The sequence below is a fragment of the Phyllobates terribilis genome, unplaced genomic scaffold (genome assembly GCF_046119375.1).
Source record: "Phyllobates terribilis strain yellow unplaced genomic scaffold, ASM4611937v1 Scaffold_2__4_contigs__length_985480577, whole genome shotgun sequence".
NCBI lineage: Eukaryota > Metazoa > Chordata > Amphibia > Anura > Dendrobatidae > Phyllobates > Phyllobates terribilis.
In genome coordinates, this window is record NW_027362762.1 from 861932072 (window position 1) to 861953404 (window position 21333).

At 46.1% G+C, this 21333-nt stretch overlaps 1 protein-coding gene across 1 annotated transcript; it reads right to left on the minus strand.

Moving 5' to 3' along the window:
- Positions 1-2402: 2402 nt before the first annotated feature.
- TIMM22 (translocase of inner mitochondrial membrane 22) lies at positions 2403-18519 on the minus strand. Its single transcript, XM_073667988.1, has 4 exons — positions 18058-18519; positions 13072-13268; positions 4028-4100; positions 2403-2772 (listed from the first exon to the last, which is right to left on the minus strand). The coding sequence occupies exons 1-4, from the start codon at positions 18308-18310 to the stop codon at positions 2696-2698; spliced, it is 600 nt and encodes a 199-aa protein (XP_073524089.1). The 5' UTR covers positions 18311-18519; the 3' UTR covers positions 2403-2695.
- Positions 18520-21333: the final 2814 nt, after the last annotated feature.

Below are 21333 nucleotides of genomic sequence, written 5' to 3' on the forward strand. Positions count from 1 at the left end.
AGGAAAAAAAGAAAACACATCTGTACAAGTGTAGACAGTACAGCAAGGCATGCCAGTGCCGTCACACACGTATATGGCTGCCGGCACCAAGTGTCCCCTGTGAGGTGTCCCGGTAATGCGTTGTCAGCGGGGCCTGGTTTATGTCCATTGTAAGCAGAGGCTTTTTCAGAACCAACACAATTTACTTTGAGGTTACAGAACATGTGGAGGAAGAGATTCACTATTTGTTATACAGATCATTTTTGGGAAAGTTTCTGCAAACAGGAACTGTGCGGCTAGATTCTCATTACAGACAGGGTCCGCTCAGTGCGTATTGGGGGAGGGATCCAGGGACCATCCAGGCCGAGAAGTGGGACACCTCTGCGTCACTTCGGATATTATCACAGATTCCTAGCCGCTCAGTAAGATGTGAATGGTGTAAGTGTAGATTTAATATTCTGCACAGTACACAGCGCCTGTCACTACTCCTGATATTCTGTAAATTATCATTCACGTTGAAGGTCTTTTTCAAGACGTAAATGGGTTAATGCTTCTCACTTCCGCATGAGGTAGACGTGCCACTTATGTTATCCATTAACTGCTTACAAAGTATTGTGAGTAGAGATGAGGGAACCCGAACTTAGAGAGAGAGAATTTTCGGGCTCAAAAGTTCAAGTCTCCATGGTTTTCAATGGGGTCCTAGTTCAAGTTTGGGTAGAGTTCAGGTACCCTAACCGAACTTCAGAATAAAGGTCGGGTACCAGAACCCGAACTTCCATGGGTCCACTCATCCCTAATTGTGAGTCTATCCTATTAATAGGAATAGGATGTGTGTGCACAATATCCGCAAAATGGACAACTGATATCACGTCCATGGTGCCTCATAATGTAGAAGTGAGAGCTGCCCCTATAAACTTTGATGCCCTTGCTTACACATGCAGCTGCAGTCTGGAGTACTGAACAGCAGTGCCAGGCGTATCAGTCATACAGACCAGCTGCTCTACCTGTAAAAACAGGAATCCTGCACCTGCCACAGCACTACAACCCCTTTAATCTGCTGATCAAAGGTCCCTGCAGATGGCATCCACCATTCAAGCAGTGATGGTCTAGCATGTCCCTAGGGCCGTATTTAGCATTTATGCTGCGCTTGGTACTGTTAGTGGTCGAGTTCCCTACTGGTAAGTTAGGCTAAAAGTGCCCATACCTTTTAAGTAATAGTGAAGGCCCCTGTACACAGTCTAATGTCGGCCGACAGAGGAAGGAAATAAGGATCCAGCATGTCTGATTTAGGACTGAATCATTTTCTTCTCTAGAGATAACACCACCAGAGTCCGTGCTCCTGTAAATGGGAGATATATCTGCTAGTTGAATAACTTTCCAGCCGACATATATGACCTCGTTTAGACGGCTGTATTTTCAGTCTGTAAGTTGTCCATGTGTGCAAAAGACAGAGCACTGACCCCATAATGATCTACTGGCAAACCAAATTAAGGATTACTACTAGTGTTGAGCGAGTATGTTCTGTCCGAGTATGCTCGGGCCGAGCTCCGAGTATTTACAGCTGCTCGGTGATATAGTTGAATCGCTCCCGTGTGCATGATTTGCAACTGTTTGACAGCTTTATTACATGTGAGGAATGTGTAAGAAATAGACATTCCTCCCATGTATTAAAACTGTCAAACAGTCGCAAATCATGCACACGGGAGCGATTCAACTATATCACCAAGCAGCTATAAATACTCGGAGCTCGGCCCGAGCATACTCGGCGAAAGGGTTAACAGAACATACTCGCTCAACACTAATTACTACATCACAGTATCAAACCCACCATAAGGACATGAGTACAACACCAAGTTTAGTACAGCGATCAATTGCAATCTCTGGTCAGCCCCATACACACTTGTATCCATGAATCTACAACTCCCAGTGTGTCCTTAAGCGCTGTCCGGCCTTGGGATACAATCCTGCAGTCACTATATGTGAGGAGTCAAGTGTCAGGCATGAGGTCACGACTATGCGACTTGTATACATGGAGTCACGTGCCAAGATACATTTAGCTGGATTATGGCTGGTAGTATGCAAATCGCGTACTTGCGGTGAAATGACGGCGAGCTCCACGCACCGGAGACTCCTCAGCCCCTGGAACTACAGTACAATTTACTGAAGCCCTTAGTATTCACACTGCTCGCACTCCTTTTTTGCTATTAAACATGATGCATGTGAAGCTGATCAGACTGCGCACATAATAGGACAGGATTTCACCGCCTTCATAGAAATCTTGAATATTTTCCTGCCCTGTGAGATGATCCTTAGACCTCGGCTTGTTCAGCCTTCAGAATTTGGAAACTAAAGGAATATTTATGGAAAAACAAACTCTTTGTTATACTCCGTGCAGGGTCCGAGCTAGAAAAATGACAGCCCCCAGTTTTCTCTTCAATGAGGATTCCTTTAATTTCACCGCAGCAGTATACGCTATGTACAGATGTATAAATAAGTTCTTGGGTAAAACAAACATGTCTTTACAGATAAATAGATTTCTTTCCTGTGGATCATAATCTCAAGGGTTTCTGACTAACTCTTGGAAACGCTTGAAATGTAGCAGAACATTTTCAGTACAAAACCAGAACTCGAGAGACCGGCGAAGTCCTCAGTCCTGTGTGTTCCCATCATCGATGATGTCCATGGTGGAGCAGCACCACCTGGCTGCCAACAGTTTCTACCGCAGGTAATAGTCTATCACGGCAGAAAAAGCAGCAAATCCTCCACAGCCAATAACTCCAGCTTTGAGGCCGGCTGCAAAAGAACACAAACCGCATTACTCCGGCGTGCCAGGGCGGGGATCGGATACAGACAAGAAGGAAACAACTAGATTTGATCTCTAGGACTTTCACCCATCTCCTGATAGAATGACCAAGTGGTTACACAGATGGGGAGCATCGCCCCAGTACTTCACCCTTGTCTCTACCACTACCCAGATGCGCCATCTTTACAGGAATAATGCCGTGTGGCAGCAGGGTCTTCTAGGACAATCACATGTCAGTAAAAATATGGGCTGCATTCTGTGTCTCCTCCATTAATGTGGCACAATAAGGGCCCATTCACACGTCCTATTTTCTTACATACAAGAAAAACAGACCAATTATTGTGCTCCGAGTGTCATTCGCTTTTCTCTTACGTGAAAAAAAAAAGTTTCTCTACATTCTGTCAGTCCGTTAAAATCGAACCGCACTCCAACGTCATCCCAGTGCAGTCTGATTTTTTCACGGACCCATAGACTTGGATTGCGGATTTTGATTCAACCCTCAGATCAAAATTAAACATGTCTCCACGATTTCCTGCAGAAAGCACGGTCTGCGAAAAATCACGAATATCAAAAAACTGACCATCAAGTCCAAACAGAAAACAGGTGTGTACAGGTGCTTACTAAGAGTAGGCATCTCCATATATAACCAACAAATAAAGTAGCACTCTGTATAGCATGCAAACATGAAACATGAATTGCATTATTGCACTAGAAAATAGGAAAAAATGAGAATACAAAAGTATAGTGCAATTCAAATTTCGTATTTCATGTTTGCATGCTATAGCGCTACAGAGTGCTACTTTGTTTGCGAAAAATCACGGATATGTGAATGGCCCCATAGCGTATCACAGGTGCAAAATGCTATCTGTGAAAACCCCGCAAAAAAAAAATGGAGGTCTGAATGATGAAATTGTCGGACACGTCCCGCACTGGACTTCTGTCGCCGGCTAATAAGGAGTTTCAGCTGCTCCTCCAGGACCAGTGTGCACGCGGCCTATATGAGCCTCCACCACTCACGGGTATACAGAGGCCTCCTAGGACCAAACGCAGCCCCCAGAGACACACGGTGTATTCATCCCTCTCCATGTGGATTGTGGCTTGTGCAGGAAAATATTACAATCAGGAAGCAGACAGCGTCCTATAAATTACTTATATTTTTCTTCTTCATTCCTAAATCCTGAATAAGAGTTTCAAGAAGACAAATAGTAAAGTAATTAATAATGACTGCACCAATTATCTACTAACCTCTGAATCCAATAGCGCCCCCTGTGATACATCCACTAATTACACTATTCTGCCAGTCTGACTTTCCACGATACTATAACAAAAGAAACAAAAACACAGAATTAGAGTTAGTTTTATGCTTCTTATCCCCTAATCCATCGTTATGATTGTGGTAGCTCGTCAGTCTCTGTATATAACAAGGGTCTGATCGGCCGGCCGATTGAGCACACGGACGCCCGCCCTATGTGAAAAAAAGAATAAGCCGCTGCCAGACGCTACTGGCGGAAGCTTACTTTCATAACAGAGGATCAGGCATGTTAACATTTAGCAAGCCCAATCCCTCTTACACTGACTTTATTTTGTATGCTAAGGCAACCCTTACACATTGTACACTGCTCAAAAAAATAAAGGGAACACTCAAATAACATCCTAGATCTGAATGAATGAAATATTCTCATTGAATACTTTGTTCTGCACAAACTTGAATGTGCTGACAACAAAATCACACAAAAATCATCAATGGAAATCACATTTATTAACCAATGGAGGCCTGGATTTGGAGTCACCCCCAAAATTAAAGTGGAAAACACACTACAGGCTGATCCAACTTTGATGTAATGTCCTTAAAACAAGTCAAAATGAGGCTCAGTATTGTGTGTGGCCTCCACGTGCCTGTATGACCTCCCTACAACGCCTGGGCATGCTCCTGATGAGGTTGCGGATGGTCTCCTGTGGGATCTCCTCCCAGACCTGGACTAAAGCATCCGCCAACTCCTGGACAGTCTGTGGTGCAACGTGACGTTGGTGGATGGAGCGAGACATGATGTCCCAGATGTGCTCAATCGGATTCAGGTCTGGGGAACGGGCGGGCCAGTCCATAGCTTCAATGCCTTCATCTTGCAGGAACTGCTGACACACTCCAGCCACATGAGGTCTGGCATTGTCCTGCATTAGGAGGAACCCAGGGCCAACCACACCAGCATATGGTCTCACAAGGGGTCTGAGGATCTCACCTCGGTACCTAATGGCAGTCAAGCTACCTCTGGCGAGCACATGGAGGGCTGTGCGGCCCTCCAAAGAAATGCCACCCCACACCATTACTGACCCACTGCCAAACCGGTAATTCTGAAGGATGTTGCAGGCAGCAGATCACTCTCCACGGCGTCTCCAGACTCTGTCACGTCTGTCACATGTGCTCAGTGTGTACCTGCTTTCATCTGTGAAGAGCACAGGGCGCCAGTGGCGACTTTGCCACAGAACACCAGGATTGGCAAATGCCAAGTGTCCTGCACGATGTTGGGCTGTGAGCACAACCCCCATCTGTGGACGTCGGGCCCTCATACCACCCTCATGGAGTCGGTTTCTAACCGTTCGTGCAGACGCATGCACATTTGTGGCCAGCTGGAGGTCATTTTGCAGGGCTCTAGCAGTGCTCTTCCTGTTCCTCCTTACACAAAAGCGGAGGTAGCGGTCCTGCTGCTGGGTTGTTGCCCTCCTACAGCCCCCTCCACGTCTCCTGGTGTACTGTTCTGTCTCCTGGTAGCACCTCCAGCCTCTGGACACTACGCTGACAGACACAGCAAACCTTTCTTGCCACAGCTCACGTTGATGTGCCATCTTGGATGAGCTGCACTACCTGAGCAACTTCTGTGGGTTGTAGAGTCCGTCTCATGCTACCACGAGTGTGAAAGCACAACCAACATTCAAAAGTGACCAAAACATCAGCCAGAAAGCATTGGTACTGAGATGTGGTCTGTGGTCCCCACCTGCAGAACCACTCCTTTATTGAGAGTGTCTTGATAATTGCCAATAATTTCCATCTATTGTCTATTCCATTTGCACAACAGCAGGTGAAATTGATTGTCAATCAGTGTTGCTTCCTAAGTGAACAGTTTGATTTCACAGAAGTTTGATTTACTTGGAGTTATATTCTGTTGTTTAAGTGTTCCCTTTATTTTTTTGTGCATTGTATTAACGTCAAGCAGCCACCAACTTCAGCCGACCACATGTGTATAAGGAGAGCGAGAAAATGGTCACACACATATGGTAGGCTAGACCCACTAATGCTGGTGGGGTCATCCGACATTAATAACCTGTACGGGCACCTTAACACCCAAAAGTCAAATCGGCCTTACTCTACTGTAAGGTTCAGCACGTAATATACATAATATATCATATACCACCATTAACACTTGGCCGCTGTCATATGAGCCATCTCTACTTGCACAATAGAAGATGCTACTAACGTACACGCTGAGCATAACCTACAGGTTATAATAGGCCTAAAAGCAAGGGGTGGGTTATATAAGAACACAGCTCCATGTGTCAGAGCAAGACACTCAGTGTATATGTGAAATGAGCGGTAAGGTATAGTGCGAATGCAGCCCAGTTGCTCACTCATAAGTATTATAAAGCACCACCAGTTCCAGGGCACTGTACATGTGCAGAGGTTGTAAGAACATATAATCCATGTATAATAAACTAACAGTGCCCATCTGGTGCCAGGGAGACAGGACTCTGCCTGCTCAAGCTTACAATCTATAGGGTAATGAGGAAGGAGACAGTAGATCGGGGGTTGGAGCCACTCCGGTGGTGGTGGTGGTGAGGTGGCAGTGGGGTTATTGCAGGGCATAATCTTTTCTGAAGAGATGAGTTTTCAGGTTGTGTCTGGAGGTTTTGATCGTGGAAGACAATCTGATATGCTGAGGAAGGGAGGATGGGGAACACTTGGTAAAATCTTGGGAGATTGTTGGGAGGAGGAACGTAGGAGAGAAGAGCAGTAAATATTGTGAGGACTGGACATTACATGTGAGAAGGAATCGGGAGATTAGCCTGGAGGAGACAGATTATGGACAGTCTTGTAGGTCATTTCAGCTGGGGAGTTGGAAGTCAATGAAGGGATTGGCTGAGGCGTAACGAGAGCAGAGGTGGATTAATCGGGTGGTCAAATTAAGGACGGACTAGAGGTGTAAAAGAGTGTTAGTCAGAAGATTGCAGTAGTCAAGGCGGGAGATGATGAGGGCATGCACTAACATTTGTGTTGATTCGTGTTGAGGAAAGGACGAAATATTTTTGAGTTGGAGGCGGTAGAAGGTTTTGTCCATGTTGAGGATGGAAGAGCTGTTCGCTATGACACCATCTTCCTGATCCAGCAGCAAGTTATTAATGAGGATGTGTACATCGTAACTAACCATTTATATGGCTGACATATCCTGGCTTGTGATGTGCTGCGAACCCCCCAATTCATTACGTGATCAGGAGAATCCACTGGTGGGCAGCACATTTCAGGGACTGACCAGTTATCGGCCATATGCTCTCAGACACCCGCTATAAGGATTATAGAAACTGCTTCTGTAAGAAATTATGTGTTCGCTTCTGGCGCGGTGGGTGACATGGTCTCCCTTGTGTGGGCAGAGCTGAGAGACTGAACATTTCTATAGACAAACCATGTAACTTCATACCGTTCCTTGGCACAGTTTGGTAATTACTTGCTAAAAATAACAGCAACACGAAATCAGCCCACACATCACAGTTATGTAATGTATCGCTGGAATCAGCGAGAGGACGCATCGCTACTAGATGAGATGTCAGCATCCTAGGATGGGAACGATCCCACCTTATCCCCTATAGCTACCTATAGAACATATAGAATTAGAGGATTACTGTTATGTACCGGGCCAATCTACAGAGAACGCCTAGTGAGGCTCAGCATCTACCGCTCCCTGCCTGCAGACACGCAGCAAATGTCTTCCCCATAGGTGACTTATAAGACGCTGGTCCTTGTCCAGTCTTAGTGATGTGGATGAGACACGTACGCTATTCCTCTCAGTCCTACATGTGAGATCAGGGATAACGCTGCTATACCTGCGATCAGCCATCAAATGTGTCATAGGTGGGTACTGACTGCTGGGACCTGCGGCCTCCGGACCAGGTAAGGTACCACTCTCATCCAGCTGCCTGGTCCAGCAGCTCAGTCGTCAGTTCCTGGGACGTGGCTACATGTTCCCATACAACTCTTAAATGTAAGTAAGGCCTATGCCGCTGACACTGTGCAAGCTGCTAAAGAAAATGAATATTCACTGTTCCCCACGCCCATGGGCATGTGGAGCACTCAATATTAATTTTCCTTAATAGCGCACACAGTGTCCGCTGCGGCTCCTGCAGCTGCTCAGCGATCACGTGTGCCAGCTATAAAGGAGAATGAATGTTCACTGCTCCCCATTCCCATAGTCCTGGCGTGGAGAGCAGAGAATATTCCAGCAGCTCATTTCAGCGTGTGAGGACACATGGCAGTGAGGTCATGCGCTGCTCACATGCTGAGATCAATTGCTGGCAGAACAGGACGCAGTGCTGGAGCAGATGGGAGGTGAGTAGAATTGTTTTGTTTTTTTGGTTTTTTTTTTGTGTGTGCAGCGTGGTGGGGATGCCATGCATACCCGGATGGGGGGTGAGGGCCACGCCACGCCTAACAGGAAGAGGGGCGCTATATATATTATATTATATTATATAATATATATATATATATATCTCAGTGTCAGCAGCAGACCCCCTCCCCCATAACAGTGCATCATGACCACATATTTTGCTTCAATTTTTTTTCCCATTTTCCTCCTCTAAAACCTAGGTGAGTCTTATAGTCTGAAAAATACGGTAATAGGAACTAATTCATATGCTCCAATATGGCCTGGTACATACAGCCGGTCATGCAGAACATACGGATGAAAAGAAAGGAGGCCCTTTAATATACCTTGGCATCAAGTATAACTAAAGCCTTAGTTACTTACCGGTAACGGGATTTTTCGGAGCCCATGACAGCACCATGTGAGAGAGACAGGACATCAAGGACAGGAAACCTACAGGTTAAAAAGGGCGGCCCTCTCCTCCCGCCACAGTTTAGTTAACAGAGCATGAGAGTACCGCCAAGGTTAGTTATGACAAAACATAATCACATTAAGTACATTACTTTTCATCAATTTCCCGCAAGGGTGCACAAAAAGAAGTCAAATCTAAGGGAGTGCACAACACCAGTGAAGGGAGGGAATATAAAGGTGCTGTCATGGGCTCCGAAAAATACCGTTACCGGTAAGTAACTAAGGCTTTATTCGGTCGCCCATGACAGCACCACGAGAGAATTACAGAGATGAAGGAAATTAGGGAGGGACCACAGCTTGAAGCACCCTTCTCCCGAAAGTGAGATCTGCAGAGCCACCCAGATCCAATCTATAGTGCCTATAGAAAGTAGAGGGAGAAGACCAAGTGGCAGCCTTATAAATTTCCTCAATGGAAAGCCCTGTCTTCTCCGCCCAGGAGGTTGATACCGCTCTGGTAGAATGCACCCTCAATCCCTCCGGTATCTCTTTATCCCCTGAGGAGTATGCGAGGGAAATGGCCTCCTTGATCCATCTAGCGATTGTAGCCTTTGAGGCCTTACAACCCTTTCTAGCCCCCTGATAGCAAATAAATAGGGACTTATCCTTTCTAAAGCCATGTGATACTTCTAAGTACTTTAGTACGCACTTCCTAACGTCTAAAGTGTGAAGTCTCTCCTCCTTTTGATTTTTGGGCGGGAAGCAAAAAGTCGGGAGAACTATCTCCTGGGTTCTATGGAATCGAGTGGCCACTTTAGGAAGAAAGGCTGGATCAGGTTTTAATATAATCCTATCGACCAGAATTTGCGTAAATGGAGGGCATATTGAAAGGGCCTGTAGGTCACTAACTCTCCTGGCTGAAGTTAGGGCTACTAACAGGACCGTCTTTAGGAAAATAATTTTGGGGGAGACTAAATCTAGTGGCTCAAAAGGAGGACTGGTCAAGGCATCTAAGACAAAATTCAAATCCCAGGGAGACATCTTTACTTTGGTAATGGGTCTACACCTAAAGGAAGCTTTTATAAAACAGGCAATCCAATAGTTATCTGCAATATTGGAGGAAAATAAAGCTCCCAACGCCGACACCTGTACTTTCAAGGTACTGGTAGTGAGACCCAATTCTAAGCCCCGCTGCAGAAATTCCAGAATTTTCCCAATAGGAGGCCCCTCCTCTTCCGGAACGATCTCTTAAAGGAGGGTAGAGGTACTGATGGAAACCCCCTCTTAGGGTCCCCCGCTTTCTCCAATAAGTCGTCCATGGTCTGACCAAAGAGGTATTCCCCTTCGCACGGGATTGTGCACAGTCTGGACTTAGTCTGTAAATCCCCTGGCCAGCTTTTAATCCACAAGGCTCGCCGAGCCGCATTTGACAGTGCTGCTGACTTTGCTGCCAACCTCACAGAGTCCACAGATGCATCAGCAAGAAAAGCTGCTGCCCCCTGAACCAGTGGAAGGGAAGAAATAATGTCTTTCCTAGAAGTCCCATCCTTCAACTGACTGTCTATCTGTTCAAGCCACACCATCAGGGCTCTGGACGTACAGGTAGCTGCTACTGTTGGTCTCAGTGCTCCCGCAGCTGTCTCCCATGCCCCTTTCAGGAAAGTATCAGCCCGTCTGTCTAGGGGGTCTCTCAATGCACCCATATCATCGAACGGGAGGGAAGTTCTTTTCGCTGCTTTGGTAACAGCAACATCCAGCTTGGGAGCTTTTAACCAGGGGGAACACATAGCATCCTCAAACGGTTATTTCCTTTTAAAGGATGGAGGAACACTACCCTTCTTGTCAGGCTTTCTCCACTCCTTATCAATAAGGTCTTTCACCTTTGAATTTACTGTAAAGACCCTTCTTTTCTTTAGCCCCAGACCACCAAACATAACATCCTCAGCTGACTTCTCTATCCTCGTGTCCACTATCCCCATTGTAGATCGGACGGCTTTTACTAGGGCATCGACCTCCTTCAGGGGGAAGCACTGTCTGTCTGGCTCACTATCAGAGGAAGAGAAGGCGGAGGAGGAGGCGACCGACAGTTCAGAGTCTGAACCCGGCTGGGTTTCTTGAGGAATATGCCCAGACTCTGAACCCTGCAATGCTTTGCCTATTTCTTCCCTTATTAAAGTTCTTAGGCCTAGGGAAAAATCTGTTGTTTCCTCAGACATCATTTTGCTGATACAAAGCTGGCATAACCTTTTGCTATATGAATCAGGGAGTGGACAGCTGCATAAGGCACACTCTCTGTGCTTGGATTTCGAGGAACATTTCTTGCTCTAAAAGAAAGTTATAGATAGAAAGAAGGAGGAAACATTAGTAGAACTTTCACGAAGATTCCACTCACCCCACAGAACCTTCGGTACCGTAGAAGCAGAAGAATCCAACATGCTTGGCGGGGAATCACGCCGCACCGGACCGTCCTTCCTGCTCTTAGTGGTAGCATTTGTAGCTGAACAACCAGACCCTAGCCGGGAATGACGCTGCGCCACTAGTTGTGAGGGCTCCCCAGAGGGCTGCTCCTGCAGCAGATGTTGTTGCCTAGGTGACAGCTCCTGTGAATCTTCCATAGCTTACAGTGTAAGAATGGGCTGGGAAGCACCTCTGTATGTTACCAGACCCTTTATATACTGGCCATACCGGTACCATGTGTGGGTGTGTGTTTTTTTTTTTTGTTTGTTTGTTTTTCCAGGAGGGCGTTACCTGCTCCTTGGTCTTCCTCCCCAGGTGGCCAGGTGGGTTCCAGGTGGGCTCCTCGCTGCCAGGTCCTTAATCCCCCGGCGTTCAGCTGCTCGCGCGCAAAATTCAAAAGAGCCCCGCCCCTTCCGGTGACGTCACAGGGACTTCCTGCCCGGCGCACCGGAAGTCACGTCACTAGGCCGCGCCTGTCAAGTGCCCCGCCGGCTTGACCTGGATCTCCTGCAAGCTGTAGCGGGGGGAGGAAGCCCGCTAGCGGCCCCACACCTGGCGGACAACTACCTCCCCGTGAGACGATGTCGCGCCCGCCGCAACGCTCACCGAGGCACCCCACTGAGCCCTACCGTGGCGTCTCCAGAGGACCGGGACGGACCGGCTCCAACCACCTGCTGTGGCCCTCTCTGGGACAGGAGTCCATCTTCTGCAGGTAAGACTGCGAGGTCCCCCATCATGGACAGGAAACCTAAACTGAGGCGGGAGGAGAGGGCCGCCCTTTTTAACCTGTAGGTTTCCTGTCCTTGATGGGCGGATCCTCTCTCTCACGTGGTGCTGTCATGGGCGACCGAATAAACAGAAAGTTAAAGCTTCTCGCACTGATAAGTAAGAGGGAGGAAGTGTTCGTGCCTATCGTAGTTCATTTATTAGCAGATATTCCCTGCTTGTGAGAAACCATTCACCGATGGGGCCACTTCCTGCAGAAATGCAATAAATGGCTTTTTAAAAAATGACAATGCAGTATATGGTCGTATCGCTCAAGTGTAAGATATGAAACAGATAACTAGAAGCAATAGACAAACTATGGGACGGATGGAACTGCGAGAGATCAGCCCCATAGAAGTTAGTGATCCTGTGCACATGGGAGGTTTGGGACTCCCGTTTTCAGCATCGGTGAGAACCTCTAGTAATCATACATTTGTCACTTATCGTGTAGCTAGGGGATAAATGTATTTGGTGGGGAAAGCTTTTTAAATACTTACAAAAAAAAAAACTTTGATGAGGGTCACCAGGAGTCTGCCCCCGATCTGACTGCTACCATGGATGAGCAGTGATATACAGGAGTCAGGCATGCCTGCGAATTACATGTAGACATCTTGTGGAAAGCAAAAGATTATTTACTTCATGTTCTTGCATAAAATATCTCATATCAGAGAGGAGAGTTCCCGGAGGCATCTTGTTGTCCACCTTACTTCGCCACCATAACTAATAATATAACCGTAGGTTTGGGAATATGGCCGGGTTTAGGCAGCTTTGGGGGAAGTGTAAACTTTTTTTCTACAGTAATGACTAAAGCTGATAGCAAGTAACCCTCCTCCTACACCTGAGAGGTAACATGGAGAGCGCAGAGCCTGCAGGATACCAGTCACGTGTCCACTGTATTTTTCTTAATGTTATGTAACGTTCACGATCCTACAGATCTTTCATGTGATCTTTGTGGGTCACACTCCTTACCAGTATCAGAGTAATGCCACCGCCACACACTGTACAATACAGATCTGACAGCAGATACAGACTTACAGATTCCACTAAGCACTCCGTACAGGAGAACATCGCACCCACGATGGCAAAGTTTTTGGCGTAGGACATTCCTCTCTGCCCCATATCCTTCAGCACCTCTTTGGCGGTGGGAGTACGATATGGGTCCTTAGGATCAAAGCCGACGTTGGTATCGATCCCTGCAGTGAAAACACCGAAGGCTCCACCTAGGACAAAACCTGAAAGAGAAAGCAGAGACCATCATGTCTGGGCGACCTGGACGATGTAGTTAGTGCCACAGCTGTCAGGACACGAAGGGATTGTACTTTTGCAACAACATTGAAGCTATGGCCGCCCATAGGTGCTTATGTAAAGTGCTTCTACCAGCAATTACTGAATACTGAGAATAGGACGTATAACTAAGTGCACAATGCAGGAACCTCGGTGGGCCCTGTGCAATAAACTCACGATACAGCAGAAACACAGTGGGGAATGGCTGAGAAGTGTCCTCGGATCCCCTTACATCCCATGGTGTGGACAGCCGCTCCGTGACCCCGTATTATGACACCGGCCGGCCGCAGTCTTTGATGTATGATTAGTTTTGTCTCTACAGGATCAGGTTACTTCCTCCAGTAAATTGCCCGGCGTAATAAATGGATGAAAATGACATATAATAGAGGATCATTACGGTGCTGGCCCCATGATAATAACACACAGATACTTCAGACAGCCCAGATCAGTAGGTGAAGGATGAATGATGCGGAGCTGCTCGCTGAAGAACCTGGTGGGAAATTGCGGATCAGGGACCATGTTACTGAATACATTATGTTCCCGGCCCCTCTGTTCTGTCCACTACATCATCTCTTAGGCGGCCATATTAGTGATGCTGTCCTATAGAGCTGTGTGCGACAATCACTAGTGTTTCCCACAACGCCTGACATATTGTCATTTCTGCAATGTACAGACTTGCTGCCTCCCTGCACTCTCGTCAGTCCATGCTGGTCTCTGACCCTGTAGGTCCTGGATCCTGCCTCTCACAGGCACAGCTTTAGTAAAAGGATTATCCAGGATTAGATTCATTTTTTTTTTTACTGTGGGCCTAAGGACTAACAGGCAGGTTGTTGCTAACCACCAGCATTTCTGTCCAGTGCATATTCCTGCGGGTTTTTTTTTATATCACGTGGACAGAGCAGCGGCTTCTCTTCTGCGCTGTTGATATGACGTGACTGACAGCTGACTTCCTGCTGGATAACTGTGGGAAGCTGCCTGTCCATCAGTATGATGTCGGCAGTCACGCCGCATCAACAGCGCAGCCAGAAGAAGAAGAGCCGTTATGTTGACCTGGAGCAGCTGAGTCGCCGGCAGGAGCGGTCAGTAATTGCTGTGAGCCGGTGTTGGGTAGAACAGGCAGGTAGTTGCTGCTCATAGTAAAAAATAATTTAGTCCTGGATAACCTCTTTAGACCATTAGGCAAAAATACCCACAATGAGTTTTTGACGTTGCGTATTTTTGAAAAAATGCAAGTAACCCATCTTACATAATGGGTGCAGAGAATCTGCAACATCAAAAATGCACCAAAAAGCTCATCATGGGAACATAGCCATACAGTCTGCAAGTGACTAGATCTCCTACTTGTACAGGGTGAGACACTGGCAAAACAAAGCCCCCCAGCAGAAGAGAAACACCTGAAGCTTCTCTGATGAAGAGTCAGATTCAGGAGAGGCAGTAAAGCCTGGGATCCGATAGAGAAGCCGGGGGGGGCACAGAATGGAGATGTCCAGCTCAACTAGAGGTTTGGAGAATCTGAAGTCTCCACCTCGATTTCTCTGTTGCGTTCTTCACCTGAACAATTTAGCAGGGACGTGATCCTGTAGAAAGAAACCACTGCCATTACGGGCGTCCGTCACCACCAAAGGGTTGGACTTGATCTGTACAACGTTTAGATGTCAATGTAACACCCACAGAACTGTTGCCACACCCTGGGTCCTAGCCCAATATTGCCAGGAGCTTCTCCATGCCTCCTCTTAGAACATCCTGGTACCATCTTTTCCCCACAAAATGGGCATGAATCCAACCGTCCATGAGATGTATGAGAAAACGTTACTCATGGCACTGAACCATCTTCCATTGCTCCCTGGTCCAGCTCTAAAACTCAGATGCCCACTGTTATGCACATTAATTTGTACTGCCGTGCCTCTAAATAAAAATCTAAAATTACTTAAAGACGAATCATTTTAATTTTTTATTTAATCCATCAATAGTACATATGAGAATAGGCGATTTTATAATATATCTCATCAGAGAAATCTGCTTCTTTCTCCTTCCGGACTGATCTTTCATTCTCAATTCATGGGTACAATCTGTAGTCAGCAATGACAGACTTTCCCCTTTACTGAGATAGAAGATGACAGTTGGTGCTTTTAAAATTCTATGTAGATGGGAGGAGCTAGAGGCCGACACAGACAATCAGCTGTAAGTTCTCCTGAAACCACAGTTATTACAGTTCTGCATAGAACTTTATAAACACCAACTGTCATTTATCTCAGCAATGAGAAAATTTGTATTAACTGAAGACAGATTTTACCCATAAATTGAGAATTTTGAGAGAGAACGATCAGTCCAGGAAGAGAGAGACGTGGATTTCTCTGATAAGATATATTACAAAGCTTCTTATTTTCATGTGTACTAATAATTTATGACAAATGAATTAAAGAAATGGTTAAACTTTAAATTGTAGCCAAATCTAAATACAAATGGAATTAATGTAATAATAAAAAAAAAAGCTCAGCTGCGTGCGGTGCTCCACTTCTAGCTCCTAATAATTTCTACTTTTTTGTTTTTGTATTGTAGCTCAAGATGAATTTAAAGGGGTTGTCCAGCCTTAACCTACAAGTCTACAGTCACTCTGACTGCGGACTTGTGAATCCTCACAGCGCGCACCATGAGGATCCTCTGGTCTCGGCATCAGGAACGGCGGTCATGTCTCCGCAAGTATAGGATCTGCATACTCCTGGCCACATTCAGACTAGACGTGTGCGGCCTCGCTCACCACACTTGTATTGAGTGAGGCCGCGGCCATCTAGTCGGAATGTGGCTGTAAGTAAGCAATCCCACACTTGTGCACACATGACCACCGTTCCTGGCACGGACACCAGAGAATCCTAACAGCGCGCACTATGAGGATTCAGTGAGTGACTGCAGACTTTTAGCCTAAAGCCATGGCCCCACTATCAGTAATTGGTCAGTATTTTTTTTCAGGAGTGGGTGATAAATACAGAATTGGTGACTTGTTTCTATTATACCTTTTCTCTGATTGTTCCTCACCTGGTTTTGGCTCCTACTCCTGAGAAAAAAAAACACTGATAGTGGGGCCGTGGCCTAAAGGTGTATTCCCATCTCCAGGATGGTTTTAGGTATAATATTAATATTAGCAAATACCTCCAATCAGAAATGTAGTATAGTTCTTCTGATGCGCTATGTCACTTACCCCATATGAAAAGCATAGCAGGACCTTAGGTATCCATGGTTACGACCACTCATATAGTGACAGTTAGCTGTTAGTGGTCGCAACCATGGATATTTAAGCTACTGCAATGCCTTTCATATGGGGTAAGCGACATAGCGAATCAGAAGAACTATACTACATTTCTAATTGGAGGTATTTGCTAATATTATTATTACACCTACTAAATATTGGGATCTTGGAGATGGGAATACCACTTTAAGACCAGACAACCCCTTTAAGAGATTTGAGGCTGAGGGTTTGTTTTCTTATCAGCTCACCCTTGTTAAGAATAATAAAAACCTGCTTTTTATCACCCTCTGCATTGCCACAACTGCTCCCTTCTTTACCGACTGCAGCAGTGACATCACATCCACTGCCCACATATCTGCTGCAGCCAATCACTGGGCAGAATGGCGCTGATGGTGACGATGCCACAAACCACAGAGCCCAGTGACCTGTTGTAGCCATGAGGGCACTGCTGCAGCTTGTAAATAAGGCTGTGTGCCCACGATGCGGTTTTTAAGTGTTTCCGCAGCAGCAATTCCACTGCAGAAACGCTTAAAAAACGTTTGGTAGAAGGCCTGCCATGTTCCCCAATGATAATCCGCATGTGCTGTGCACAAGCTGCGGAAATTTCCACTGCGGATTATCATTAGTCCTTCTCTGTGCTTGCCGGCAGCTCGCGGTGGACTGAAGGACCTGCGCTGACATCATTTAGACGGGTCACGCGAACACTGACGTCGGCAGGTCCTTAAATCTACCGCGAACTGCCGGAAAGCACAGAGAAGGACTCCGGGGGCCATCGGAAGGCAAGTATAGATTTATTTTTTAACATTCTTTCGGTCACACTATATAAATCCATTCGGGTTGCATGGATTTATATAGTGTGACCAAGTTGTTAAGCACTTTCCAAGTGATGCTAAAATCGCTTGGAAAGCGCTTGACAACCTGCATGCGGAAATGCATGTGAAGAACGCTTCACTTCCGCTTGTCCCTGGCAGGAAAAACGCATGTACAATCCACATGTACAATCCCCATGCGTTTTTTTCAGCCAGGGAGATGCAGAAACGCTAAGGAAAAATCCGGAGCATTTCTGCATCGTGAGCACATAGCCTAAAGGACAGGGCAGCGGCAGAGAAGAAGCAGATTTATTGTTGTGAACACATGTATTTCGATAGGGTGAAAAAAAAAGTTATCATCAGGAAAATCCCTGTTGGTCGTGTTCACACATGCAGAAATAGTGATTTTTCTCCCCACTATAGTAGTGTGCTGTGATTACTGCGGTTTGTCGGTCCGCGGTGCTCGGGCCATTGCTGCTCAGTCCATCACCCAGCAGCCACCAATCACCACATAGTGTATGCAGGACCACAGCATAAAGCAGTCGCTATTGCCCATGGCAACCAATCACAGAGCTGCTTTTATTTCCCCAAAGCCAGTTACAGGATAGAAGCTGGTCCCTCATTGGCTAGTTGGGGCAGACCACAGCCATTACTAGATGTGAGTGCTGCCGACAGTCCGCTCACCGCCCACACAGGCCAGGGCCGCCTTGAAGCCGCAGCTCTCCATCACCCGCTCCATCATCTTCTGCTCGTCGGATTTTATTGGCGCCGGGATTCCCCCGAGGCCCCCGGGAATCACATCCTTTGGTCTCCTCTTCTCCCCAACCAGGTGCTCCAGTATCAGGCTGTACTGCAGCGTGCCATCTCCGGGAGCCGCCGGTGAGGACGGAGTCCCGGCCCCGGGGGTCAACACTGTGCTTCCACCGGGCGCCGCCATGACAGTCACACACGTGATAGATTCCGCACCGCACTTTCCACACTAAAACAATGGCTGAACAGATGTCAATGATGCGCAACGATGCAGCCCGGTAATTATCGGTCACCCGGTGTCAGAAGAGCGACCAGCACGACTGTGTAGCGACGGCGGCAGATTCGTCACAAATCACGTGATTGCTGCCCCGCCCCTCTGCGTCAGGCAGCTGCTTTACTATGGCGATGTGTGCGCCTGCGCGGCAATGCCGACCCTAGGATCTCACGGGGGCACAGGGCCAACTAGTATCACCTCTAGGCACAGTGTCAAAATAATCCCCCCATACTGTATGAAAATACCACTGTTACACAACACTGCCACACACAGCCATACTGGCCATGCTCACACTTGTTTTTTATTTGTTCAGTTTCATATTGGGGGCAGAAGTTGGTTTCTTATGCGGCAATTCTTTTTTCTGTTTTTTTTACAGGTTTAACAACAAAAATAAAAATTTACAATAATAAAATGCAGCAAGGTGCCCTGATGTGAATACACTTATTTATTTATTGTACTAACTTATATAGTGCCATTAATTCCACAGTGCTTTACAGCCATCATCATCACTGTCCCCATTGGGGCTCACAATCTACATTCCCTATCAGTATGTCTTTGGAGTGTGGGAGGAAACCCACAAACATGGGGAGAACATACAAACTCCTTGCAGATGTTGTCCTTGGTGGGATTTCAACCCAGAACCCCAGCGCTGCAAGGCTGCAGTGCTAACCACTGAGCCACTATGCTGCTTAGAATCAGCTACAAAAATGGGCATGAAAGTGGGTGCCAAAGAACATTCTTGAAAGGGTTAAATGATTTTGGACCACTGATAACACAATGCAGACATACAGATAGTGATGCTCCCCACTTAATTCAGGTCACTCCAGCCTGGCCCAAACGGGTTCTGGGCATCAGATCTGGCATCAAAGTGGGCAGACAGTCGATTTTGACACTTAGAATAAATAACTGTGGTTTAAGGGGTTAAATTACTTTGGGCCACTGATCTCACACCACCATTACATAGATAGTGATGCCCAGAACCCACTTGGGCCAGGCTGGAGTGACCAGAGCTTGATGTGACACATCACTATTAGTGATGATCGAGAATGCCTCATTAACCCTTTTGGCGAGCACGTTCAGGTGCAGGCCCGAACACTGACCTCAGCACTGACAATCTGGCTAATTATTTCAAAGAAAAAAATTGACCATATCCGACGAAAAATTGCAGGTCTCAGAATATTGTGACACTAATCATTTTATTTGTATATTTTTTTAACCACTAAAATATAAAGAAACCTTAAAAGGGTATGTGCACATGTTCAGTAAAATCTGCTGCAAATATTGCGGTGTTGGCAGGAAAAACATTGCTGAAAATATGCATGAGTTTTTGATGCGTTTTTTTTTTCCATTCATTTGAATAGGTGAACAATGCTGAAAGAATTGACAACATGTAGATGTGAAACTGCTTCAAATCTGAAAGGAAACAATAAGCAATGTGTGCACGAGACTTTAGAATATTCACTTTGCTGGTTCTGTAAAACACTGCATTTAGTCCGATGTAGGAGACGGGCGATCGGTCTGGGAACTGTGCCCCGTACAAGGACCATGAAATACGGCCTGATCTTGGCCTCAGGCTTCCTCCATTCTGACAGTACATTTGCCTTTTCCGTTTTTAGAAACAGACAAATGGCATTAATGTTTGAGATGAATCCGTTGCATAACTTTATACGAAGAAAACGTTATTTTCCATCCTAAAACTAAAGGACCCCCGACGACGCCATGTGAAACTGACAGCAGTTAGTGTCACCTTCCTATATTCTTATGTTATTTTTTAATGGGGTCTTGAGAGACAACTTTTGATTTGATTAATTCTACTCTACTTTTTATATGAAAAACAAAATCTGCATCCCATGGTTCTTTATCTTCTTATAGGTGTTTTATAGTCTTAGACATGTAAATATAACTTCAAATTTCTGTGGTGATACTTTAAATCATTAGGACTTATAATCTTTTTTTTTAACTATGCTGTTTGGTATTTACATGTGAACGGGTTGTTTGGTTCCCTTTTTAATCATGTTTTTTATTTAATTTTTTCAATAAAAAAATTGAACTTTTATCTGTCAGTTTCTCTTCTGCTCTTCTGAGGTATTGATCACGACTCAGAGTAGTGTTGATGTGATTATTGATTGAAGAGTGGTTTAGCCATTTCTTTAATAGCCTGAAAAGAGGTGATAAAAATTTCCATAATTTGGGAAAAATTTTCAAGTATAAAGTGCCCCAGTAGAGCCCTTTTAATTAGTAGAAATGGATCCGGGGAGCATGGAACATCAGGGATCATTTGGAGTTTAGTGCAACAGTCAAGAGATCTCCTACCATAATAGACATATAGGAGATCAGCTCCACCAGACGTATAAAATTGAACCTGAGGCTGAAACCCACCGTCAGCACAAGTGCGAGAATGATGGGAACATTTGATGTAATATTGCAGGGGTCTTCTACCATTGTGAGAGGATCTTAAAGAGGTTGTCAACTACTTTTACATTGATGACCTATCCTTAGGATAGGTCATCAATGTCTGATCAATCGGGGTCTGACACCCGTCACCACCCGCTTATCAGCTGTTATCAGTGTCCGTGGCGGCCGCCTCCGGCCAGAACTGCCTTTCTTACCGAGCTGCTCTGTCTCCTTGTAGTGGCCGCTGCAAGGTACTACACATACACCTCCTATTGATTTGATTAATAGGCTGATGTACAGTACCAAGCCCCGGCCACTACAAGTAGCGGAGCAGCTCGGTAAGTGAGTACTTCCAGCCGGCGGCCACCAATAACAGCTGATCGGCAGTGGTGCCGGGTGTTGGACTTCGGCAGATCAGGTCATCAATGTAAAAGTAGTGGACAACCTCTTTAAAGTTGAGTTCCTGTAGTCTACAGGAGACTGATCATTTGTGTGTCCCACATTTCTTGGGGCCTTTCTTCATGGGGTCTGAGGAGGATAGC

Bases quoted from the DNA above. Each gene is read 5' to 3' on its own strand.
- TIMM22 (XM_073667988.1), bottom strand. From the start codon at position 18,310: ATGGCGGCGCCCGGTGGAAGCACAGTGTTGACCCCCGGGGCCGGGACT. The intron at 4,101-13,071 runs GTAAGTCTGTAT...CTTTTGTTATAG, and splicing joins CGGAGTGCTTAGTGGAATCT to TATCGTGGAAAGTCAGACTG. The intron at 2,773-4,027 runs GTTAGTAGATAA...GTTCTTTTGCAG, and splicing joins GGGCGCTATTGGATTCAGAG to CCGGCCTCAAAGCTGGAGTT.